Here is a 27592-nt window from a genome sequence, read left to right on the forward strand (position 1 = left end):
CTGAAATTTAATTTGATTAATTCTATTTCTGATATTCCTATAATATATTTTTTTAAGAGATTTTTTCTTTCTTTTTTTATGTTCTATGGAAACTTTTATCTTAAGATGCAGCGATAAACTAGTTAAACGTTTGAATGGTGTGAATAATAATAGATTAATTGATTACTCATGAACTTTTATAATCAAAAATATTTCTAATCATAATTTATAGTTATTTTTTGCTATTTTTTAGTATGTTAAATTCCCTTTCTAAAAACCTCACTAGTTGAATTACTTGTTGAATACTTTTGTTGCTATTGAAATTTGATGATGTATTAATCAGAATTAATCATAGCAGCGTATTAGTGTACACATTAAAATAAATGAATTTAAATATAATTAAAAGATTTATTTGTGTTGTTAAGATTTATTCGTGTTTTATTTTGTGTTTTTTTTAGCTGTTTATAATTACAGTTCCATTTTGGGCAACAAATATGACGGCGACTGCGACTGCGACTGCGAGTTGAGACGTTCGTCCATTACAATATGCAATTATAGCATCATGAAATTTAATACGCCAAAACAAACAAACACGGCAACAACAACAACAACAACAACAGCGACAACAACAACGGCAATGTCCAATTACATGCAATTGTGAGTGCTGAGTACAAGTATTCACAAGTATTCACCTGGGCAGAGAGTGGGCGAGAGCGCGACGCGACGCAACGTGATGTGACGTTTGTGTGTGTGTGAATGTGCTTTGAAACGGGTTAAGAGAATTGAGAACAAGTGGCGGTTGGTCGCGCTTCGCTTGCGCAGATTCTAAACTTGTTAGAAGAGTCCAACAAATGAGCGCCAAGATCAATGCTAAAAGCGCTGCTGGCGCTGCTGTAGAGGCAAGCCTTGAAAATGTTGTAATTTTACGCTCTCATGCTCAATTTGCACTCACTGGCCGTTTGACGACGTGTGTTAGAGGCGTTTAGAACTATTGCGAAAAAGCACACGCACACAACGAAAAAAGAAGAGAGCGCGGCGCAAGCAGAAGAGAGACAAGCAGCAAGCAGCAAAGCAGTTAGTGAGGCCAATGCCAAAGAGATGCCGCTGCTCACCTTGAATGAAAGTTCTGGCCTGTTGCGCGCTCACCACTCACACACACACATACAGACAGGCAAAGCCGAAGAGATACCGACGACAACGACGACTTCGTCGCTCAATGTAAAAAGGAAGCAGCAGCAACGCGACGCCGGCAGCGACTTTTGCGTGTGTGTGTGTGTGATCAAGAACCTGAGACACCTGAGCTGCGACTGCGGCTGCGGCTGCGGTTGTGTGCGTGTGTGTATTTTGAAGAGAAAGAAGAGTAGAAAGCAGCGAGCTGAGCATTTGTCTGTCTGCTGTGGTCTCTACATGTGTGTTTGTGTGCGTATCGTGTAATGAAATGCTATCTGTGCTGCTCTGCCGCTGCTGCTTTCAGAAGCCTCTAACGACGTCGACGTCGACGCTGCTGCTGCTGCTGCTGTTTGCTGCTGCTGTCGTTTCGACATTGAAGTCGGACCGCGACTCATCCGTAGTTCAGTTTCCCGTAAGCAACAAAACGATCGAGACATGGTTTCGTAAGCAGCACGCGTTACGTTTTTTATTGCTTTTAGAAGACGCAGCAGCCGCAAAACTAAGAAAAAACAAACAAACAAACATAACACGGAACACACGCAACACACTCGCAACAACACACACAACACTCGCAACATTAAGAAGCAGCACCACAAAATAGAACACAACACACAAAAGTGCTAACAACAAATTCTCTAAACTAAACTCAAGTTCTAGTGCAACAACAGTAAAAGGTGCAACAAATGGTTTATTGAGAGCAGATTGATAAGACGTGAATCGTTATCAAAAGTCAAATCAATTGGTCAATCAGTTCTAAATTAAACAAGTGCAAAAAGATGTGCATACAACAACAACAACAAGAGAAACAACAACAACAAGTGTTTAATGTAACAACAAGCAAACAGCATTTGGATTAATTACGTAATGGATATAAAATTAACAGCAACAGCATCATCAACAGCAACAACAACAACAAGCAACAACAACCACAGCAGCAGTAACAAAAAACCGCAATACGGATATGCATTTAAACAATGAAAATGGTGAGTTATATTTTTAGCATTAAATGTAATTATTTTTGGTCCATCTCATATTTATAACGAAACCCAAGAATTGCTCAGAAGCTTTTGGGCAATTCCCGAAAGTTCTCTTCGGAAAGCTTTCCAACTACTTTGGGACTGAACGCATAACTTTACAGCGTAGGGTTGTCAACTGTTATCAAAAATGTAAGAAAAAGAATATAGTAGAAGGAATGACTTAAAAATTGTATATGATGGATTTAGACTAATAAAAAATGTATATAGAGAAATTATCTACTATTTTATGGGATGAGTGTAGATAAAATAAAATTATAGATTGTTAAAACTAAAAAAGTAGACCAAAAAGAATATTTGTATAGGATCAAAGTAAACAAATTGCAAAAATATATAGTATAGTTAAAAGATAGTACATAAGATGAAGAGAACTATAGATTAGACTTCCTAAATAATAAGCTTATAGCTTATAGATTTTAGTAACTGCATCTTTAGTTATTAGATTGCTTAAGAATCTAAGCAATATTAAGATAGAGCTTAATAGAAATAGATGATTCTTAACAGTTACATATAGATTATAGTTAAGAGATGTATTTAATAGATTAAGAAATAAAATATTGGGATTGATCTTTATAGAAATAGAAAATTCTAAATAGTTACAGAGAGATATATAGATAGATGTAGTTATCATTAGTTGGTTCAATAGTTAGACAGTTGAATAAAGATAGCTTAAGTAAATTGTCATCTACTTTGTCGTCTGGACAATAGAGATATTTATCTACACAGATCAGTAAATAGATACGCAGATAGTTACAACCGAGCTTAGCTTGCAATTGTTTTGCCAATTGATTAAAATGGAACTGACAATTCGCTGTAGATACTTTGTGATTAATGATGATATTGTTCACGCTTACATCAGAGTTTAAGATCAGAGTTTAATTGTTTGTCGATGTCAATGTCTAGACGGAAGACTTGAAGTCGCAAAGTCCCCGGTACTTCCTGGTGCCAGCTTAAAAGAATTCTTACATAACCAAAAACATCCCCCAAAAAAAAGAAAGGAAAAGAATTAATTCAACTAATTGAATACAAAGCATTCGATTAAATAGAAAGCGGTAAACAAATTGCATAAGCTACTCGACTTGGCCACTTTAATTGAATTATTGAGTTTTATTGTTATTGTTCGACATGCTGCAGCTGCAAAAGTTGTTAATTATTGTTGCTGTTCGTTGATTCCTGAATTTGAAATTAATTTAAGCATTTCTAGAAAGCACATTTGCTTTAACAAATTATTGCTTGTCAATTAGACAAAAGTGGACATAAGTGCGTTTAAATTTAACCAAGATCATGATCATCATCATCATCAACGGTAGAAAAGTATTCCGCCTTGAACGGACACATCTTTCTAGCTGTCGCTGAAGACTTTCTAGTTGTGAATTATGCATAATGCATAATAATGATTATATAATCATCCACAGAGACAACTAAAAATAACAAAAAACAACTTAAACCCATCCCAAACGGGTTTCAAGGTAAAAATCCAAAATTTATACTATGTACCAGAAGAACTCAAAGAGATCCCAAAACAAAACAAAAAAAAAAGCAACGATGGTGATTAATTAATGTCAGGCTAGTTGAACGTTCTTAACGCCAATTTATGCGAATTTTATGAAAAATATTCGAAAATAGCAGTCGAACAGGAAAACGAGTGAAAGAAGGAAAGAAGGAAAGAAAAGAAAGAAGACGAGACGACTTTCAATCAGTCTTTTGAGTCAGCGACCACAATGTGTAGATTAACATTTCATTAGATAGAACAATATACTATAGTAGCTACTATATACTATACACATTGTATATTTTTTAATAATCGCAAAACAACAATAAGAAGCTAGCGCAAAATGAGCAACAAAATAAAAATACAAATAATTAGACAAAACCAGTTTCTGGCCTTAAGCAAATAAAAGGCAGCTAATGGGCAAACACACAACAACAACAATCAGATATAGATATATATATATATATGTATACTATATTCAGTTGGTATATAAGAAGCGCGAGCGAGAGAGAGACAGAGAGTGGGGAGCGAGAGACGCGAAAATAATTGGCGACGTAAGGCAGAAAAACCTTGACTTTGACTTTAAATGACTCGCGAGTCGTAACAACAACAACAACAGCAACAACAACAACTTGTGATATATTATCTAAACAAAAACAAATTTGAAATGAAATCGAAACGTGGCGATGGAGATGAATGAATAAAGCAAACACAAAAGCAAAGGCAGCAAAAACAAATGCAAAAGCAAAATGCAAATACAAAAAGCAAAAAGCAAAAAAAAAACACAAAGCTCAATTTCAATATCAAGGTCATTAGCTGCACCTGGCCAAAGACGCAACGCAGTTGCCACCTGTTGAATTGCATTAACTATAAGCAGAGGTCGCGACCGGGGGGCGTGGCAAGTGTTGATTTAGCAATTTAAATGAGACACAACGCTGAGTGTATTAAGAGCTTTGCACTTTTCTTGCCAGCTGTTGATATGCCACACTTTTTGGGGGCCCGTAAGCAACTAAGAAAACAAATAGAAGAAGAAGCAGCAGCATCACACACACAGGCAGAGTTCAATGACTGCGCGCGCGCAAACAAAAGACTTAGGCAACGAACTCGCAAACGGTTTTCATTTTCATTTCTGGCCGGCCACACAGCATACAGCCGAGGCTTCGCTAGCCAGGAGTCTTGCATTAGAATAATGATGGGGCAAGGGCGCGTTCGAGAGAAGAAAAAAAAGTGAATCTGCCGCTTGAGCGTAGCAAACCAGTTCAACGCTGCAATTTACTAGCAGCCATCCTGCCAGCAGCAAAGCGAAAGAGAGAGGAAGGGGGGCAGTTGGGCCTAGGTTGGGGCAGGTACAGGCAACTCTTGAGTTGTGGCATCTCGCTGGCAACTGTGGTGGAATCATTTGCCGTGAAAAGGGCGTTCAACTGGCAAATGCTCAAATGGCTCAAAAGGCACATGGCATGCGCAGAGGTTCTTGCACTTATTCTTGCTGGCAAGCAAGTTCTTGGAGCATGCAACATGCTGCTGACTGGCTTTGTTGTTTCTAAGGCTTTGCGCGCCGCGCCGTCACGTCATGAAAAGGGAATCAAATCACTCTTACTCTTTTCGCCGCAGCCGCAAAACGAACTTCAAGGGGTTATTGACACTGCCTTAAGTTGCTGCTGCTGATGTTGCCTTTTGCTTTCTTGCTGCTGCTGCTGCTGCAATTAGAATTGTTGCGCGGCGACTGATTGCCCAGGCTGCAACAGCAACAGCAGCCACTCTTGGAGCATATCTTTGACATGCACTTGCCACGCATTGCTCGTGTGCAAAGACATGCAAGTCATGCCAGCACAGTCACAGCCTCACAATTGCAGTCAGAAGCGCTTAAGAGCGAGCGCTCTCTTTGTGCGCGATGCACAGGTGGTTTTAAGAGAGCGCGCATTCAGCGTTGAGCATTGAGCGCTGCTCACCAGGAAGAAAGTGTGCAATGGCCATGGCAAAGGCAACACAACAGAACGAAATGAAAGACACGGACACGGACACAGACGCGTCGCGATGCGATGCGATGCGAGGCGCATATGAAAAGAAAACAAGTTCGCCAGTTCAATGACCGACCTACTCAAGCGCGTTATAACCAAAGCAACAATAACAACACACACACGCACGCACAGAGAGAGAGAGCGAACGCGAGAGCGCGACTTGGCTTCGTTCGTTCGTGTGTGCTCGTTTCATTGAGAGCGCGAGCGCATGCGCCGAGGTGGCTTCGGCTTCGGCTTCAGCTTTGACTTCGTGCTCAACTTCGGCTTTTGTTGTTGTTGAACTTTGCTGCGACAGGTTCTGTGTCATGTTGTTGTTGCTGTTGCTGTTGCTCTTGTCGCTTTGTAGTTGCTGTTGCTGTTGTTGTGTTTCGACACTATCGCGTGTGGCGTTTGCTGTTTAGCTGTAAATGTGCAGGCATTGTTGTTGCGCTTGCTTTTGTGCATTGACTGTGACATTGACTGAGCCCGCGGCGCTGATAAAAAAGCCGCCGACGCGCACAGTCTTTTTGTCTTTTTCCATCTAATTTTATTTTTGGGGGGCTAGCTCTTTTGTTGTTGCTTTACCTATTATTGTTGTTATGCTCATTTACGTGTCGCGCATACGTAATTGCAATCAGCGACATTACGTTATGCGAGCCACGAACCCAACGCCCAGCAACAGCCACGCCTCGACTTTGGGGCATAATTGTAATTTGACAATGACAAAATGGTTTTTTATTAAGCACAAACGCGCTCTAACTGTATTTATTTTATGAATTGCTTTGGCCTCTTGCTGCTTGCCTCTTCAACTTATGCTTTGCGTTCGCTAAAGCGGAGTCTAATAAATTTGTTAAAGAAGTCGTGACAAACGACAAAATTATTACTTCAGTAGAAGTAAATAAATTACAAATCTTTTGAAACGCTTCTAGGAATACGAATTAAAGTTTTTACGCAATTAAAACACAAAATAAGAACATTTAAATAGTAAAGGGTAGAAATGAATCTAAATTAAAAATTTGTTTAATATTTTTATTTTATTTTACTATATTAACTAAAGTACCATTTATGAAAATAATCATTTAAAAATATTAATATATAAGAAAATCTCAATTTTCGAAATTATACAAAAAAGTATTTAGATATTTACCATTTTCATATTTTAAAATTAACTAAAAATAGTTCAATATTTAATAGTTGTTTGGAATAGTATATCATATCTAATCTTATAACATTTGAATTACAAAATGTTCTATACAAAAGAATTCATCAACAGTTCAAGGGTATTTAATAGTCAACGTGTCGTTTGCTTGTTTGCCTGAATAGCTTTAGCCTCGACTTCTAGTGCTACATGCTACTGCTTCTTCTTCTACTTCAGCGTCTTTTGTTTTACCGTTGTTTTGAGCACTTGAAAAACGTGCTTGAATTTTTATGAATAGAGCAGAGAGTCGACCACAGTCTCAAGTCTGGAGTCGAGACGAGACGAGACTAGCTTTTGGTGGTTGGTGGTGAGCTTTAAGTGCTTTGGCAGTTTGCATAATGTTCATGTGAACACTTCCGGTTGTAGTTCATTGTCAACAGTGTCGCAAGCCAAAGTCACCCCCCGTTGCAGCCAAAGGGTGCAAATGCAATTGAGAGAGCGCAAGAGAGCAAGAGAGAGAGAGCGTAAGCTTTGCAGTTTGCAATTTGTGTGCACTGCGAGAAATGAGCGCAAGCAAACGTAACAAAAGCTGACCTTGTGTTGGCTGAGGAGATAAGATAAAATTTACAAGATTGCTTATCTTGCATAACAAAAGTTATCGTTAGGCAAACAGTGTTGTATAACGAAGTAAACTTTGGCACTTACAACGTTTTTTTGCGCAGTGCAGCAAAGTTAGCAGAGACCTAGGCCAACAGTCCTTTGCTTAGCTAACAGTTAGTTCGGAAGCATAATTATCGACAGCCATTGCAGCCAAAAAATCTCAGTCGCAGTCGAAGTTGCAGCGTGCTGCAAGCTCTGTTTAGGGGTAGCTTGTGCCCCTCATTTTGTGCAGACGCGCGACTCTCGATTCACACGATTCACGCGACTCTCGACGGACGCCGCCCTTGCTTTCGCTGTTGTTATTCTTATTGTTATTGTGCGAGTTCATGCTCATGCCAAGTGCAAGTGGCAGCTGCCCCTTCCTCCCCCCTTTTGTGGCTGCTTGTTTACTGTCTGCACTCGACGTCGAAGTCGACGCCGACGGCGACTGCGGCAGTGGCAGCGGCAGCGACAGCAAACTGTGTGGCAGGCCAAAGTGGCAACTGCTGAATTGGCAGTCGCTTCAGTCCTGACTCGGGATGTTTGCGCGTTGGGCAGGTCATGTCTGGCAGGCGTAGCAGCCGCGTCGCGTGGACCACAACAACAACAACCAAAAAAAATTAAAAAAAAAAAAATTATATATAAATAAAATGTTGTAAATTCGAAAAATACAAAAATCATATACCACAAATGTGTTCAAGTCGATCGACAAATAAGAAATCGTTTAAGTGGCATTTAAGTGTAAGCATTCGTTGTAGTGTCTAAGGTTCATACATATATATATATAGCCATATATCGATACAATGTGCTCCATCGGGCGTAGAACTCAACACTTTCATCGTATCTATTTTCGCGATCTCTTCGCCATCATCAGTTTCTTCAAGTCGCGTTTAAAATGCATTTTGGCCAACACTTGAAAAACTAAAAATGAGACTGCAACTGAGACTGAGATACAAAACCCAAAAACGAGACTGAGACTGAACCGTGGACTCATCCAAAATAGTGCAATAAACAAGGAAAACAAATAAAGACAAACATACAGAAAGAAATCATAAAAATCGAGGTAAGCATTCATCGAATTTTGTTAATTTGCAAATTTGCAATTTGCAATCGAGACTTTTGCTTTTGACCATGTCCTAGCGCATTTGTGTTTTGTGAAAGTTTTGCTGTCGCTGTCAGTTCAATAACCTTACCGAAATACGCAGTCAGTAAATGTCCTGGCCAGACACAAACAACAACAACAACAACGATAGCAGACGTTGCTGTTATTGTTGTCTCGCTCGCACGCATCGATATCGACGTCGCAGCAAACGTTTGGCAAAAAATTAAAAGTGAAATTTCTGTGCCTGGCGCCTGCGCCTCCTCAACAAGCATTATCCTAGCCCGCTGCTGTCGCTGCTGTTGCTGCTGCATTCAGGGTCCTTGCCCGCTGTTGCAGCGCAGTCGCAGTCGCCGTCTCAGTCGTGGCAGCGAGCAGCGAAGAGCTGCAACGCTGTCTCTGCCACTGCTGCTGCTGCACACTGTCAAGACCACAACCCAAACGAAGCCCAGGCCCCAGGACCTTCGTGCAGCGCTTCGTCGTCGTCGTCTGTGCATTGTGTACAGCTTTTGCTGTCGTTGTCCTCGCTTGTTTCGCTTTCCGTATTGGGTGTGTATACTGCAGCAGCAGCAGCCGGCGAAAAGCCGACGACCGCTGCCGTTGTACGTGCCACACACGGGTTCATTGAACGCCAACAGCAGCAGCAGCAGAACAGCAGCAATTTGCGATTTATGTATGAAAAGCGAAAAGGATAATGAGCAGCAGCAGCAACTCCGAGCAGCGGGCCCTGCCCCAACATTATTATGTGGCGTCTGCTCTGCGTCTCGTCGCGTCTCTTGTCTGGCTGGCGGGCTCAAAAGGGTCGTTCGCCTTTTCTGTTGTCTGGCTCAAAAATTTTACTTTGACTTTTTTCCGGCCAAAAGCCCTCCTTCCCCCTCTTCTCTTCGAAAGCCACCCACACATACAACAAACTGTCTGCTCCTGTCTGTCTACCCTTCTCTCTCTCTTTCTACATCTGTCTCTCTATCTCTGTTGCTCGTCTCGAATTTATGCGCATTTTCAATCGCTTTGTCGTAGGTCGGATTTGTTGTTGTTTTTGTTGGTTTGTTCTGTTCGTTGTTATTGTGCTGCTTTGTGTTTTGTTGTGTGTGTGTGTGTGTGTGTGTCGTCAAGGTAATGTCGCCCACAGGATTATGCTTTTAATCCTCCACATAGTCTAAAGCAACCCAAGATCTGCCTTCTGTCTGAGATTTATTCACTCCCCTTTCCTCCTTCCTTCTCTCTCATGTCTGCTGGCAATTTCTTATTGATTGCTGACGAAATTATGTTTCATTTCTTCGCCTCTTTTTTTTGGCAGCAGGCATATGCAGATATCAACTCAACTGCCGACTGGTAGCCATGACATCATACTTACTTACACTCAGCTGCAGTTCACGCTGCTGGCTGGCAGTTGACCTTTGAGTTCAGCGACCTCCAGTTGCCAGTTGCAAGTTGCAAGTTGCCATTTCGCCAGATGATGCAATGCCTCGAATTGGGCGCACTGAAAGTGGGTGGCAACAGTTGTTAAAGGGCTTACTTTGGGACAGAGTTTGACAGTAATTAATCATTAAATATGTGTATTTATGGATCAGTAAAAATATTCCTTAAATGTCCCTCATTAGCTACAGCTATTTAGAAAAATTTGCTTTGAGAATAAAATACATTTATTTTCCATTTTAAAGAAAACATTTGAGATTTCAATTTGAAATAAGATACATAAATAATTAATTCATTGTATTTTATTTCAAGCTGTAAAGTTCTTAATGAAATTATTACTAAATATTTGTAATATAATTGTTTTTATTAGTATAATTAAAATTTAAAATAAAATAGTTTTGGGTTTAATTGCAAACAAAATATGTACACCACAATTAATTATGTAATCCGCATAGCAAATTTGTTTAGTAATTATATTATTTCTTGAACATTATTACAAATTATAATTTTAACTTATAAGTCCTTATGATATTGAGTTTAACCTGAATGAGTTTTTGCCTAAAATGTGTATTTATATTAGTTTATTGCGTATTTATAGTACTTTAAAGCTCAACTACTTAATCAAAATCTAAGTAAACAAAATGTTAACACAATTGCAAATGTGTTAAAATGAATTAGTATTCAATTCAAATAAAAACATTTGACGTCACTGAATAAAATTCATTTCAATTTAAAATTAACATGCAACAACACAGTGCTCTATAGCGTGCTAATTATTTGAATACAAAATTTGAATACTATATTTCTATACATACGTGTATATTTATGCCAGACTGACTAATCTTTGCTCTAAAAATAAACTGAGGACTTATAATCAATTGTCTCTATAACAACTGAGTGATTGATAACAGCTTTTGTAGTTATACATATATGTACATACATATAATGTACTAAAATACCTCATTATAAGATATATTATATTAGGAATAAGCCTCAAGAAAAAGATGAGTATAAGTTGTTGAAGAAATTTATATTTCATTAATAAGAGATTCAATCTCTTAATACAATGAAAAGTTGTACTACAATTGCTAGTTAAAATATCCTTAGTCAAATTGTAGAGCATACTTCTAGGCGCAGTTTCATTCGCACCGTGCAACATGATTGTTTGCATCAATATACCCCACTCGTTGCAGTGTAGCGCAATGCAATTCTAACTACACGAAATGCAAGCGACAAACAAGCAACGTTTAATGTGCGTACTTAAATGAACAACAATACAAAGCGGCACTGTTAAATGAGCAAACATTGCAATCAACAAAGGAACGAAAAACTTTCACTGCGCAATAAGAAAACTCAGCTGATAAGCGAACAAGAAGGGGATGAGAGGGGGTTAAAATGCAAGTAAACGCACTGATAAGACGACTATAGAAAATTGGCATTGCATTTGTGTGATTGGGCAAGTAAAACTTACCGAGTATACGACCTACGTCAAAGCCGAAAGGGTAATAAAAAAAGCAATCGTTAAAGCTGTATAATTATTTATAAACAACATATATATATCTGGTTGATTTATTGATGGAGAGAATGAGACAGAACAAAAAAACAAAACACAATTGTATTTTGCATTTTGATTTGTTAAGGTCTCAAATTATACTTTCGCTTTTAATTGTTGAAATAAAAATGAAATTTTTGTTTAAAAGTTGTCTGAGTGAGCAGGAGGAGGAGGTGGGGGTCGAGTGGGTGGTGACGTGGTGGGGAAAAGGGCTGCAATACGACAGCAAAGCGAACGACTGCAAAACTAATTAATATGCGGGCAGCGACAAAAACAAAAGCAACAGCAGCAATTGATAAGCGGGCGAATGAGAGAGGCAGCAACCGACAGAGAGGGAGAGAGAGAGAAAGAGATGGAGAGTAAGAGAGCGAGAGAGAGAGCGAGAGTAATTGCATTTAGCTATTGCACATGCGCTCGCTAAAAAAGTTGAGCAGCAAAATTTCAAGGTTAAAGTGCAACGAAACCGCAACAAATACTTTTTCACAAGTCCCTAGCGAGGGGATGGATTGTGCTTTCTCTGTCTCTTTCTAACACACTCTTGCACTCTCTCTCTCTCTCTCACTCACTCTTGGTCTCTTTCTCCCTCTCTCTCTCTCTCTCTCTCTGTTTCTAGTGTAGATACAGAATATGTTTACAACACATTTTTTGTGTGCATTTTGATAGCGAACATTTTAATTAGCATAAATTGAATTATAATCGCATTTTGTCCTTGAATTGCATATATTAATTACCAGTTGTTGTTGCTGTTGTTGTTGTTACTGCTGGTCGCATCGCTACACAGCACACAAAACTGTTTGAGATACTTTTACGTGTAGCTACACAGATTCAGATACATTTTGCATTCCGTTCGCATGCACATTCTCGTCTTGTGACTCAAGGTTATGATGATGATGATGCTGACTGACTGACTACTCTCCTCTTCACTCGCCACCTCACTACCCCCCTTTCAACCACTTTCCTCCCTACGAAAAGCTCTGGCAATTATATTGCACACACTCACATGTGACTTGGCGCACACAATTTTATTTTATCAGCTGAATGCAATGCACCAAAGTTCTCCCCCCCTCTCCCTCTCTCTTTGAGCTATTTGTTTATCTCGTTTTCGTTTCGCTTTTGCATGCACATAAAATAAATGCGACTACTCAAAACGTTACAACAATTCTGTCAGATATTTGTCGCGCTCGCTATTATTATTTCATTCCCTCTCTTTCGCTCTGAGTATTCTCTCTCTCTTTCGGTGTATTTGCATTTACATTTCCTGGTTGGAACACGCCCGCCAACAACACTTTTTTTGTGTGTATGCAAATTGTTGTTTTTTTGTTGTTGTTGTTGCACATAAACAATCATAATTTATGCCGCAATTAAGCAAGTGTTGCAACAGTCTGTCAATAGATTAAAGCAAATATGTCATAGATCATTAAAATGTTGAGATCTTTTGACAGCGCGAATATCTAGAACAAATTATACTTGAAAATATTGTCGTACAGTTAAATGCTTATGCAAATATATAATTTCAACACAAATAAATATTGTTATTCACTTGAGTCAATAACTCTATAAAAAAAACAAGCGAAAAACAAATCATGTAAACACATTTATATAAATGCATAATCAAGCAGGAATAATACGATATAATAATGTATAAAAGCGTTTAACCCAAAGAAATATAATAAACAATGTGTAATGTAATGAAAGAGAATTTGAAATTCAATTCAATAAATCAAGCAAATTAATTCAAAAGAATTTTATTTGAAATCAAGCAAAACAAAATATGAATTCTCAATTTTGTGTTGCATACAATTATAATAAAAACAATGCCTAATAAATACGCCACAAAAAAAAATTCAGCATCAAATACTTACAAAAATGAGGAATGAAATTATATGAAATGACAATTAATAAAAATAAATAAGAATAAGAAAGTACATAAAATATATAAATACATAATCCATAGAAATTTAATATAAGGAAAGAAAATGAAATGAAACGAAATAAAATAACGTATAATAAGTTATTACAAAATATATAAAATACAAAATTTAAATATATAATAATACAAATTAAGAAATTAACTGTGAAATACAATATAATTTAAAATAATAATAGGACAAAAATTTATTTGAAATAAATTTAAATCGATCACAACGGAAAGCCCTTGAAATATTTCGACTCTTCTAATAAAGCCATAAATATAAATGATATTTGCACCTTAAATATTTATAATTTTGTAGTACTTTATAAAAATAAATAATAATATAATATAAATTGCTGATTCACTGATTGCAAAAAAGTGCCCCAGAAATACTTGAACTTTTCTAGTAATTAAATAAATATAAATACTAAACGATGAATGAGCTGATTACAAGGAAGTGCACTTCAAATATTCCCACTTTTATAACAAATCAATAAATATGGTATAAATAATATTATTATTATCTAAGAAGCTAATGAATGCGCCGATTGTTAAGGACAGCACTTCAAACACTTTATACTTTTATAATAAGTCAATAAAGATAAATGATAATCGTATTATCAAAGATGAATGTACTTCACATATTTCTACTACAGATAACAAGAGTTGTACTATAAATAGTTATCATTTATAAAACTTTCTAATGCAGGAATCACGTACTACAAAACTGACTCTTTATCTTCCCTTTTCCTAGTTGACAATCAACTTGAACTGCCCTTGTAATTGCCTTGAAATCGGTTTGAACTAGTTCAAAGTTGGTTCAACTGAATGGAATTTCCAATAGTTAGATTAGAAATGGCAAAGTGACCCAAAAGATTCCCATTTCTTTACCCATTTTTCAGTTTGCATAGTAGCTCAATCCCATTTAAACGCAAATATTTGCACTGCACTTATAAATACATCGTAAAATTTGTTTATTCATTGAGACTACTTAACAGATACGCGTAGATTTCCTAGATAGCTTTTCACAAGGCCACCCAAAAGGGGAGTCTCTCTTTCGCTCTAATGCTTGCTCTCTCTCTCTCACACTTTGCCAGGGACTGACAATTTATGGCCTTTTGTTGCAGCAGTTATCAGTTATATATATATAAACATATATACTTTGTATATAGGTAGTATATGGGCCTGCGGTTAGTACAGTTCCCGTTGCCTATCGCGCACTTGTCCTTGAATCGAAATATCGCCATTTGGTTCTGTTTGTTTTTGTTTCGTTTCGTTACGTTTCGCAACGTTTCGCTTCCCCATTGCAATTTGATAAAGATCGATGCAACAGCAACAGCAACGTTGCGGAAGTTTTTTTGCACAGTCTAGAATAACAAAATTATTATGAGCATTGCATGAATACTTCGAAATCTATTCATATGTGCTCATATACTAGAGAAAAGCAGATGTGTAGTTCAGTCGCATAGCTAGCGAGCACACACGGCGTATGCGCAATGTGCAAAAGCTTATCAAAATTCAAATGCACTCCGACAACGACGACGACGACGTTGATGACGACGCCAGCGTCGTCGTCAGCGGGTCGCCTGCGTTCAAGTTGAATGTTAAACTCATTGCGAGTCGACGACGAAACGTTTCGCTTGACAATTTTCTAGTTGCGCGAATATTTATTGCTTGTCTAGCGGGGTAGATTGATATACTGAGAATATACGTAAACAAAAAATAATGCTCAATTGAAAGTAATCAAATAAAATATAAGAGAGATTATTTAATAGTTTTATAAGAACTTAAAAATAGTATTAAAATGAGTAAAAGTATTTTCTAAATATATAATTTGTATTTAAATATAAACATACTAAAGAAAAAATACTATAATATTGCTTTTGGTATTTCATAAAACTATATAAAGAATATATACAAATTGTAAATATACCAAATTTATATATGCTAAGAGTAAATTATGGTATTTTTGTATACTATAAATATATACCAAATATACACCAAAAAATAGTATTAAAATGAGTAAAAGTATTTTCCAACTATAAATTGTATTTAAATATAAACATACTAAAGAATAAATACTATAATCTTACTTTTGATATTTCATGAAACCATATAAAGAATATATACCAATTGTAAATATACCAAATATACCATATTTAAATATGCTAAGAGTAAATTATGGTATTTTTTTGAAACTATAAATATATACCAAATATACACCAAATGTACATGTTTCTTGGTTAGATCGGTACAAGAATATTACTTGAATATAATTTGCATATTCTTTTTAAACTTTCTTATCGTTTTGTTACTTACTTTCTTACAACAAAATCTTTTTTAAATTTTGTTCAACTAAAAATACTTCAAAATATTAATGATTCCTAGTTTCAAGTTGTTAGTTAGGTTAAAGCAAACATATAATTTTTGTAAATAAAATTCTTATTTAACTAAATTTGCAGGGTATATTTAACGTCTATCACTGCTCACTGCACTATTCGATTATGTCGTAAACACGAAATGCGTTCGTCTCTATGCATATGTTATGTGTGTGTTTGTGCCTCTTATTTATTTTTAATTTGCTGCGCAACTCTAAGCAAATTTCTCTCCACCCTCCCTCCCCCAACGAACCCCTCACTCACTGTTCCAACACCCCCCTCGGCAGCCCCCTTCGCCGTGCCCTACGCTGTTCGTCTCGTGTCCTTCAAATGCAATTGTGCGATGATTAGAAACGCAAAGCGTTGAGCTTTTTACTTTTTGTTTCTAATACACACACACTACATGTGTGTATGTGTGTGCAGCTGCTTATTTTCATTTTTCACAGCGATAGCGAAAAGCTTTTTGGCGCACTATCTGTGCAATGAGTGTAATGTGTAATGTGTATAATTTGCCTTGTTTGAATGACTTCCTAAAGTTAAGGCAATAGAACGCAATCTGTGTGAATGCAAATTTTGATTGCGTGGCCAGCGAAAGTATCGCATCTGAACGGATCGCATCGGATCGGATCGACAGGAGAACCTTATTTTGTTTTTGGCAGCTGGCGCAGCGCAAAATCGAAAGTACCAAAAATAAATTGAGAAAAACAAATAAATTGCAAAATTGAACCCCAAAAATAAAATCGACAACAAACAAAGTGAACAACACAGTCTGCATTTCTGATGGCGCCCACACCCACACACACACATACATGTTTATATATATATACACACACACACACACTTGCACACACCTTATAGCTAGCCAAAATAAATTCGCACATTTCCGCACTCATCAAAATAGAATCGAATGCAAGTGCAAGTGCACAGCTACAGATACAGATACAGTATCTGCAGCTGCACTTGTATCTGTATCTGTATCTGTATCTTTTTTGCATCCGTGTTGTTGCCGCCATTGCCATTGCCAATTGTCTGGGCAAAAAGTTCTCATTTATGCTGCACGTTGCCGCAGTTCGCATTCTACGTGCGTGTAGCTCACAGATATTGTTACGGCATTATTCCCCCTCGAAAAAAAAAAACCCGAAAACAAAGAAGCAAAACATATAACGACGAGCAGTTGGTGTTACGAAAATGCACTGAAAACAATACAGCGGTGAGTTTGTCATCATCAGCAAATATTTACCTTATGATAAAACACTCAAGAAGCGAAACAATCAATTGCCTGATTAGATTGCTAAGCACCACGTAGTAGAGTTCCGCATTTCTTTGTCGCTCACAATTTATTAAGTATACGGAAATGCAGGAATAACTTCAGTGGCTGATTTATTGATAAGTTGTGTGATCGTTCGAAGGTTGCAAATTGTTGGCTGGCATTTAATTTTTGAAGTGTGAGCTTTGCTATGTCCTTTGATTAGAATTTGACGGAAATTGAAGTTAATACGTAGCTGTTGATTTATTATTAATTAATGGTGCTAGATTGTTCATTTATTGGGAATAACATAAAAGTCGATTTTATTTAATACAATTTAAAGAAAAATAAATATATGTTTAAATTTAAATTTAGAATTTCTAGACTGTTAACTTCTCAAGTATACTTTTATTTTGGATTTTAGTCCCATCTTTAAATAATTTAGACATTTTGACAACGTATTGCAAATAAAATAAAAGAAAATGCATTGCTTATAATATTTGTGCCATAAATAATACGAATATAATAAAATGATAATATGATAATTTAATCTTATAATAATATAATAATGGAATAATATAATAATTCAATAATATAGTAATATAAAATTAATAATCTGGTTCACTTTTCGTAATTGTGGCAATAAAAATAAGGGTTTAATTTTTTATACTTTCACTGTCTTAAAATAGAATAGACGAGCATACTTTACATAATGAATACTTTGCTTAGTTTAATTGGCTGCTCTTTTGCCTGCTCATTGTTAAAGGATCTTAGCATAAGCAGCTGCCTTTGCCCATTGGGGCATCAATCACACTTGTGGCATGCTCCATGCGGCTGCCACTGACAGCCAGTCAGCGCATTTCCCTTGCCAAATGTGGCTCATCAATAGCTGCGTCGACAGTCGCCGCAGCCTTGCACAATAAATTTATGATTGCGCTTCAGGCAACAGCAACAACAACAACAACAAGAAGAGAACAAGTAACGGATAGATTGCAACCACCAACCACTGTGGACTTGGCCAGCAGTGTTTGAATTCGCCGCGTCGCGTAGCGAATTCGCTGCTTGCAAAAAAGGCGGCGAAAGCTTTTGCGCGCAACCCTTGAACAGCAAAACGAAAAAAACAAAAACAACGTTGAGCGATAAACTTTGTTGCGTTGGCGCCACAAAATCAAATGAGTGCAAGTCTGAGTGTGTGTGTGTGTGCGAGTGTGTGTGAGTGCATTCGCTATGCCGGGTAAAATGGCTAGGCTACCGGGTTTGACTCGCTCTCACTGGCTTTTATTTTATTATTTTTTTTTTTGGGTGCAGCGCGTGAGCTTTTGCTCCGTCTTTTCCGCTGACGTTTGCCGCTGTCGCCGTCGTCGCTGCTGCTGCTGCTGCTGCCGGTTGCATGCAGTGCGCTTGTATGTGGGTCAGTAGTGGGAACACTCACTCGGTCCGCGTCTGTGTGGATGGGCACAACGTTCATTCTAACAAAAACTTTTGCACGACATTAGTTTAATAATTTTTGTTCGCCGTTTCTCTATTTTCCTATTTCGTCTCGTTATTTGTTTTGCCTCCTCCTCCCCCACTCTCATTTGTGTTGTACATTTCCGCATAGCTGCAACTGTGTGTGAACGGCAATATTATATATATTATATACACTATATATGTGTATGTGTGTGTGTATGTGCAATATACAGAGAGAATCCAACGGGAAGACACTGAATTCTGTGAGGTGCTTCAGTGCAATCGAGAATGCGTTGCGGTCGGACGTCGTCGTCGTTGTCATCGTCATCGTCGTCGTCGTTGTGGTCGTTGTCGCCGGGTGCGCCATGAACAATTTGTAGCTAAAAGTATCCTCAAATTCAACAAAAATTATCCCCTCAAAAAAAAGAAATACAAAATTATTTGCAAAATTTGTCAAGGCAATTGCACATTTTGGTTTTGTTTTGTGCTGGGCGAACGCGGCGTATGCGTAATATAGCGAGCACGAAAACCAGCAACGAAACGGAAAGTGATGCGTAATTTGCCAGCAGCACAAAAAGTGCCAAATAAAAAAAAGCAGAGCAGCGGAAAAATAAAATCAAATTCATATAAAAATAAAAATACAACAAATAATATAAAAATAACTAAATAAAAATACAAATCAAAAGCGGAGCAATAATGAGTTAATGTTATTCAGTGCGGCAACTCAATTAGCAGGAATATATTAATTAATTCGAGAATCGAGAAACAAAACTCTTTTTATATAAATGCATGAAAAAACGAAAGTACAAAGCGCAGTTGGCCAAAAGTGAGTTAGTGTGTTTTATTATTTTTTTTGTTTTAGCATAATTTACATTTCAATCAGCAAAGGGTGTGTAAAAGGGGGGTGAGTGGGGGGTGAAAAGGAGGGGAGGCATGAGATTTGCCCCTGAACGTGAACGCGTAACCTCCATTAAGGCCGTAATCTTGAACTACGACGAGCGTCAAGCGCAAGCGACGAGCTGCCGAAGAGAGGCGTCGTCGCGTCGTTAACGCTTACGCTTGTTTTGCCGCCATTGAAATACGAATGCAACACTGCATTACACACACATGCAGTGTGTGTGTGTAATTTTGAGTGAGTGGGCGAAGCTTTGCCTGTCAAGCGCTCTCTTTCTCTCACTCACTCATTCAGTGTGTGTTTATTAATAGTTCTGACAAAAAAAAAAAGTGAAAAGCAGCAAAAAGTCAAAAGCTCCCACTAAATCATTCTTTCTCTCTTTCTCTTGCAGATCAAGTGAAACTTCAACTAGCAGTTTAAGCAATACAACAACAACAACAACAGCAACAGCCACAACAGTAGCAAAAGCAACAACACACAGCAGCTGCATACTCAAGTAGCTACAAAAAAAAGCATCACCAAGAACAAACAACAACAACACACAAACATGCATGGACTTCATCAGCATCCACAGCAGCCGCAGTCGGCGTCGCAGTCAACGTCAGCGCAACCAACGCCAGCCAGCATGAAGACGTCGAGCAATGTCCAGCAACAACAACAGCAGCAGCAGCAACAACAACAACACATAGCCATACAGCATCCACATGCGCATCATCATCCACATGCGCATGCACACGCACACGCGCTAGCAAATCATCATCCACACCATCCACATCATCCACAACAACACCATGCGCATCCACAGCACGCTGCAAAGCTGCTGCGTCGCTCGCGCAGTCGCAGCCGCAGTCGCAGCCCAACGCCCGACGGCAGCCAAGACTACGATGTGACGCGCATGCGTGAAGAGGACTTTGAACGTTTGGCCGTCTATTTGGTGCCCGATGTGCAGGCAGAGCGAGGGTTGCCCAATCGGGCGGATAAAACGCTGCCGCGCAGTCTGACGTTAAAGTCCTCGATGGTCTACTCAACGCCAAATGTTAAGGTGAGACAACATTAGTGCATGCTTTCTATGCAGTAGATTAACTTGCCATCTCTTTTTGTTGCGTTTACACTTGCAGACTGAAGGAGTTTGGAGCAGCGGCGTGATACCGCGTGGCACACGCTTTGGCCCTTTCGAAGGCATTCCAACCTCAAACTATCCAAATGATAAGAATAAGGCGCGATATTTCTGGCGGGTAAGCATGCACAACTACGCTATATAAACGCTTTATAATACTAGTCTTTGGGCTTTTTCTTTTTGGTTGATTAACCTTACTTATTTTTTTGGATTGAAACTGCGACTAACCAACTGGTTTCTCTGAATTTTTAATTTCATGTGCATAAACCCCAAATTACTATATATAAACGATATATACTACTACAAATTCCAAATTACAATTTTGCATTTTGTTGCGGATTCGAATTCGAATTTGAATCAGGTGCAGGGAACACGCCACATAACCTACGGGAATATTAAGGTACCACCTCTTTTGCTTTGATTTTATTTGTGACGCACTCTCTATCTACCTATCTACCTCTATCTCTATCTCTCTGCTTATCTCTGTCTCTTTCTACTGCACTTGCTGTCTCATCTCTGTACATTCTAATGTTAATCTATTGCGCTTGCTTCACTGTGTTTGTTGTTTGTGTTTATTTGTTCGCAATTTACTTAATTTCCCATTCTTTACCTCTCGATCTCCATTCTCCTATAGATCTTTAAGGACGATGATTACTATTATTTGGATGGCTCGGATCGCTCGCAGTCCAACTGGATGCGTTACGTGGCCTCCGCATACAGTCTGCAGGTGATGAATCTGGTCGCCTGTCAGCATCAGGAGAACATCTATTTCTATACCACCCGCGATATTCTGCCCAACGAGGAACTGATGGTCTGGTACTGCAAAGACTTTGCCAGCCGCCTTGGCTACGATGTGGATCCCGAGCGCACAATTTTCGGCGCCTGCAAGCAGGACGTAGATGTGGAGGATGAGGACGAGGACGATGAACTGCCGCACAAGAAACCACACTATGCCATGCCCGCTGCACCCGAAATTCCCGCCGAGGTGGCCGTCAGTCACATTACCTACGTGATGGGTCTGCATCTGCCAGGCGCTGCTCCCGCACCCGCTTCCTCAACCGCTGCTGCTCCCACTTCGGCTTCCTCTACGCAATGTTGTCGTCGCGGCAGTCCACCTGCACATGTTAGCACCACGACGACGACACCAGCGACGACCACAAGCGCACATCCGCACATACAGCACAGTCGACATGCGTCGGTCATCATCGGACAGGATCGTTCGCCTTTGAACAGCTGCAGTGACAAGGACAATGTCAATTCAGCGGTCTCGGAGCATCATTACGAACATCAGCTGACGCCGCAGGATGGCAGCGTGCGTTCGGTGCGCTCCGATGAGGGTTATCACAGCAACGAGTGCCAGGAGGATGGTCTGACGCCGCCCGAGGACTCGAGTGACAGCGAGAGCGAGCACAACTATGTGCTGGACTGCTCCAAGAAAGCGATTGCTCCGAAGGAAACAGTCATAGCTCAGGCACAGAAGCCGAGCAGCGTGACGCCCCCAGCGCCCAGCACGCCGCCACATGCGGCAACGCCCAGCAGCTGTCAGCCGGAGGCGGACAAGAACGAGTACCGCAAGTTCAAGGTGAAGATGCCCCTGAAGTACGAGTTCAAGAACAAGAGCTGCGTGAAACAGGAACCGCTCAAGGATGTCGACGAACATCTGGCACCCACAGCGAGTCTGGAAGATGAGGAGCTACATGAACTGCATGCTGCAGCTGCCGCTGAGGATGCGCTGTGTCCACCTAGCACAACTACCACGCTGGGTGAGGAATCAACGCTGATGGAACCAACGAACTCACAGCCTGCGTCCTCCACCGTGATTGTGCTGGAGCACAATCGCACGATTGTGCCGCTGAGCAAGCCCTACTACGAGGCTGATCCACCAGCATTAAGCGGTGATCGCTATGTGCGCTTCTCACAGCCCAGCTCGAGTATCTTGGAGACCATTCTGACCAGTCAACATCGCTTGGAGGCTGCAGCAGCCGCTGCCAATGCGTGTCGTCAGGCAAATGCCGCAACGCCACCGCCAACTTCACCCACTGAGATGGCCTACAGCTACAAGAAGTCGCAACGCTATGGCAATGCCGTGAGTCCCGACTCGAGCTCGAATCTGGGACAGTCGCAGGAGCTGGCGGCGCCACTGCCCGAACAGGAATTGTCCCTGAGACGAGAGACGCTGATCAAGGGAGAATGCGCAGCTCTGATTAAGGGTGAATGCTCACCACCGCCCCCAACGTCGCATCATCATCACAATGTCATCTACTCCCCATCCCGTTCACACTACGAGCCTGGAGCGCATTCGCCCAACTATGCGGGCTATGCTGGCTACCCGGGAGCACAATCTTTGCATGCGGCCACCTCCACGTTCCATTCTCCCCCGCACAGCTCGCATTCGCCCTTCGACCGGCAGTCGAATGCTTCAAGCGGCGGCGGCTCGGCATCGAATTTGCATCTGCTGCAGAGCAGCACACAGATGTTGAATCATCCGCTGATGCAACCGCTGACGCCGTTGCAACGTCTGTCCCCCTTGCGCATTTCGCCACCGAGCAGCCTCAGTCCCGATGGCAACTCGTGTCCACGTAGCGGAAGTCCGCTGAGTCCCAACTCGTTGGCATCGCGTGGCTATCGCTCGCTGCCGTATCCGCTGAAGAAGAAGGATGGCAAAATGCACTACGAGTGCAATGTGTGCTGCAAGACCTTCGGTCAGCTGAGCAATCTCAAGGTGCATCTGCGCACGCATTCCGGCGAGCGTCCGTTCAAGTGCAATGTGTGCACGAAGAGCTTCACACAGTTGGCGCATCTGCAGAAGCATCATTTGGTACACACGGGTGAGAAACCGCATCAGTGCGACATCTGCAAGAAGCGCTTCTCGAGCACCTCGAATCTGAAGACACATCTGCGGCTGCACAGCGGCCAAAAGCCTTACGCCTGCGATCTGTGTCCGCAGAAGTTCACGCAATTCGTGCACCTGAAGCTGCACAAGCGACTGCACACGAACGATCGGCCGTATGTGTGCCAGGGATGCGACAAGAAGTACATCAGTGCGTCAGGGTTGCGCACACACTGGAAGACCACCAGCTGCAAACCGAACAATCTGGAGGAGGAGCTGGCCATGGCCGCAGCAGCGACTTCCGAGTGTCTAGGTGAGTTAGGAAATTATAAAAATTTACCTTTTCCAATTACTAATTTCACAATATTTATGCAGATAAAGACTTGCCGGAGCCGGACTCTCGCGAGGCTTACGAGCAGCTGCAGCAACACATGCATCCAGGACATGCGGTGCACCCGAGTTTGCGGCATTTGACGGGCGGTCAATCGCCGCCGCGTCTCATACCACTCGGCAGCAACGCGCAGCCGCCGCATTTGCATATGCCACATCCACAGCAGCAGCAGCAACAATCGCAACAGCAACAGCAGCAACAACCATCAGCTGGCCACTTGTTGCAGCCACCGCCCATGCTGCTGACCACAGCGCCCAATGCGCCACATCATCTGCAACAGCAACAGCAGCCAACGGAGCATCAACAGCTGCAACATTTGGGACCAGCCGCCCATCATTTATCCCCCAAATCACTGAAGCAGGAGGCTGGCTATCTGCATGGCCACGGACATGGACATGGTCACAGTCATGGTCATGCTCATGGTCTGGGACACGGACATGGTCATGTTCAGGCGCAGGAGAATCGACCCTCGGTCATTGAGTCCTCCAATCAGCCCATGATCATTGAGTGCACGTAGAGAGCGCAACAAAAAAATAAAGGAAATTCTAATTAGCAACTAAAGTGCAATAGCAAACAAAAAAAAAAACTTAAGTTAAGCAGCGTACAGAACACACACGGACAGACGCACGAGACTGTAGCACAAGCATACATAACGGTATTATTCTTAGAGTGTACATAGGCAGGAAAACCCCTAAAAAATAACTTACAATCCACTCAAAATTTTCAAAACTCATTTCAAGAAAAGAAAACGATCTCAACAATTGGCAAAAAGAAAATCGCCAACAAAATGTGAAATGAAAAACAGCAAAAAATATACTGCATATTATTTTTGATAAATATTTTATATTAAATGAAATGAAGAAGAAGCATTGTTTATAATAAATGAGCGAAATTCAATAATAAGCAAAAGTAACAACAACAACAAACAACATGAGAAACATGAAAAATGCATTTAAATTTGATTTGTGTTTTAGGCGCGCTTAGTTTGTAAATTTTTGCATACACTTGTGCATAAAAGTAAACACACACACACACACACACACACATCATATATAGTACATAAACAATTAGATTCAAGTTGCCTTATTTGAATTTCGTTAGCACTGAGAGAGAGAGAGAGAGAGGAAAAAGAAAAAACAATTTGCTTACAATTCCAAATTTTGAGCAGAAAGCAATAAGAACAACAAACAACAAGTTGGAGGCATATATGACGTATTTTATATATGAATATATATACAATATCGATATTTAATATATATATTTATATGTATTTTATGTGCAAAGAATTTTGTAAATAGACCGAGAGACAGAGAAGAATCAAAAAGTAAAAAGTGAAAGGAGAATGCCTGCTTAATTCGATTAGTGTTTAGCGTATTAATTACACTTAGCCACGTAGTGATTATCATTATGATTATTATATATTGAGTACGAACAAAAACAAAAAAACAAAACAAAACAGAAGATGAAAAGAAGGAAAAACAAACTTAGCTGAAAAATCGGTGCTTTTGACTGTTTCCATTTGTCCACATTTACATTTACATATTGTATTTGTATTATGAAACACAATACCATAATCTTAAATAAATACCATTTAAAATACGCATAATATATTAGAGCCCAAGCATAAACAAAAAATAGCATATATATATTAGAGATATATTAGATATATAATAGCAAACATTTATCCATACAACTTTCTCTACTTTTGCGCCTTTAGAAACAATTTCAAACAACTCCCCAAAAAACAAGAAAACAAAAGAAATAAGCAAATAATTCGTATTTGAAACTTTACCAAAATTATTGAAAACGCTCTCAATTAGTCTTCGTTTTTTTATTATTATATACATATATTCTCAATGTCGTTAAGTTAAGTGAGAAAAGAAATGCTTAGTTAATTAATTGTCATTGTCTGATTACAAGTAATTGAAACACGTAACATTTAAGCTTATAATATTAATGAGGCTGACTAGCTGTTAAGTCTAATCTTAAATCTGTACTATATACAAAACATACATATATATCCACTATAATATACATACATACATACATATATATATATACTGTAGCTAAATACCAGCTCTTAACTGTAAGGAACAACACCAATTCGTAACGTTTAAGTATTTCTCTCCCAAGAGGCACGCGCTGCGGAGCGCACGCGGCGTATACGTAATAACTTCTTTAATTATTTGCTGCTGCTGCTGCGTGCGTTCGTCTTTTTGTAAATCGGGGGTGTGGCTGTTCGCTGTTTTTGTGTGTGAGGGGGCGGCGCAGCGCGTGTTTTGGCCCGCTAATTGAGACTAAGACTATGCAAAATTGAACATTTTGTATTTTTGTATTCGATACAAAGACGCAAAAGAACAACATTTAGCGATAATCGTAGATTATACAATAGTATATTATATAGTATATAGTTTATATATGCATAGAATGTAATTGAGAATTTATAAGCATATGCAATATTTATATACGCATAATTCTAATTCTAATGACGGATGCAAGTCCGAGGAGAACCTACATACATGGAAAATATAAAAACAAGATAATCAAAATTATAAAAAACAAATACACAAAATTGAATTTTTTATTTTTGTTCACTCTTTCTTTGGTTTTCGCATTTTGGTTTTCTATGGTTGTTGGTTATGATTTCGTTATATTTTTGGCAAGTTTTTCGCTTTACTTTATGTGCATTATTAAAATATTCAAAAGAAAAAGAAAAACAAAATCAAATACAATAAATAGCAAGTAATACTTTCCTATTTGTGAGACTGAGACTGAACGAATTACTATATACAATACAAATACATAACATACAAACATATATAAACTCTCTTACAACAACAAACAACAAAAACACATTCATTTGCCCCGCCCACTTTCGATATTTTACAACAAACAAAGGGAAATATTTTAGAAATGAACTTTTTTTCATACGACAACAGGATTTTATTTTCATTCTGAATTTCTTTTCGAAATGCATTGTAATATATTCAATAAATATTATAGATATACATTAAAAATATATATATTTATAATAGCACACACGTTTGTAGTCGTAGTGAGACGAAGAAGAAGAGGAAGAGGAGATACAACTTGTACAGTAAATTGAAATCTGTTTCAGGATTCAAAAAAAGTGACGACAACACGTAAATTTAAATGGAGAATAAATGACTGCTTCTTAGTATTATAAGTGACTCTGATTTAGGTCAAACAAACAAACAAAAAACAAAACAAAAATCGAATCGAAATGATAGAAATCAAATCCAAATATATTGCATTATATGTATGTATTCGATAAGTATAATTATACTTGATATGTATGTCAACTTTTATTGCGAATCAATATTTCCCCCTTCCCCCATATATGTATCTGTATTTGTAACTCTATTTGTATCTGTATCTCTCTATCTGTATATTCTCTCATATATCTATTAAGTACATATAGAGTGCATGTAGAGCCTTTGTTATTCATCTATATATATATATAAATTATCACATATATTATATATATATATATATACATCTATATATCTATTTGATTGACTTGATTGTTTTTTGTATCCACAAATGTACAAAATTGGTTCTCATACACAATTAAAAAAAAACGCAGCGAATTTCATTTGCAATCATCATTCAAACGAGGAGGAAACAAAACATTGCAATTAAAACCTTAAATTAGTGATCGTATTTTGTTGAAATCCATTTAAAATGTTAGCGATATATACACACACACACACACACACATGCAGATGTCTCTGTCATTCACCCTTTATGCCACAATTGCAAAAAACAACACAATACAAAAGAAAAAAGAAAATAATAAACAGACGAAGAAGTGAAAGATGATCCATAATTGACTAT

At 39.0% G+C, this 27592-nt stretch overlaps 1 protein-coding gene across 4 annotated transcripts; it reads left to right on the top strand.

Annotated features, from left to right (window-relative positions):
* Positions 1-1557: 1557 nt before the first annotated feature.
* Positions 1558-27577, top strand: LOC132789257 (uncharacterized). Of its 4 annotated transcripts, none has more exons than XM_060797155.1 (6): positions 1558-2132; positions 19788-20438; positions 20515-20631; positions 20875-20913; positions 21148-23656; positions 23719-27577. In XM_060797155.1, exons 2-6 carry the CDS (start codon positions 19944-19946, stop codon positions 24249-24251), a joined length of 3693 nt encoding a protein of 1230 aa, XP_060653138.1. In that variant the 5' UTR covers positions 1558-2132; positions 19788-19943; the 3' UTR covers positions 24252-27577. The 4 variants fall into 4 exon arrangements, with proteins under 4 accessions (XP_060653138.1, XP_060653135.1, XP_060653139.1 ...); XM_060797152.1 differs by lacking the exon at positions 1558-2132 and adding an exon at positions 8003-8512; XM_060797153.1 differs by lacking the exon at positions 1558-2132 and adding an exon at positions 18496-19327.
* The last annotated feature ends 15 nt before the right edge of the window (positions 27578-27592 follow it).

This window comes from Drosophila nasuta, chromosome 3 (genome assembly GCF_023558535.2).
Source record: "Drosophila nasuta strain 15112-1781.00 chromosome 3, ASM2355853v1, whole genome shotgun sequence".
Lineage (NCBI taxonomy): Eukaryota > Metazoa > Arthropoda > Insecta > Diptera > Drosophilidae > Drosophila > Drosophila nasuta.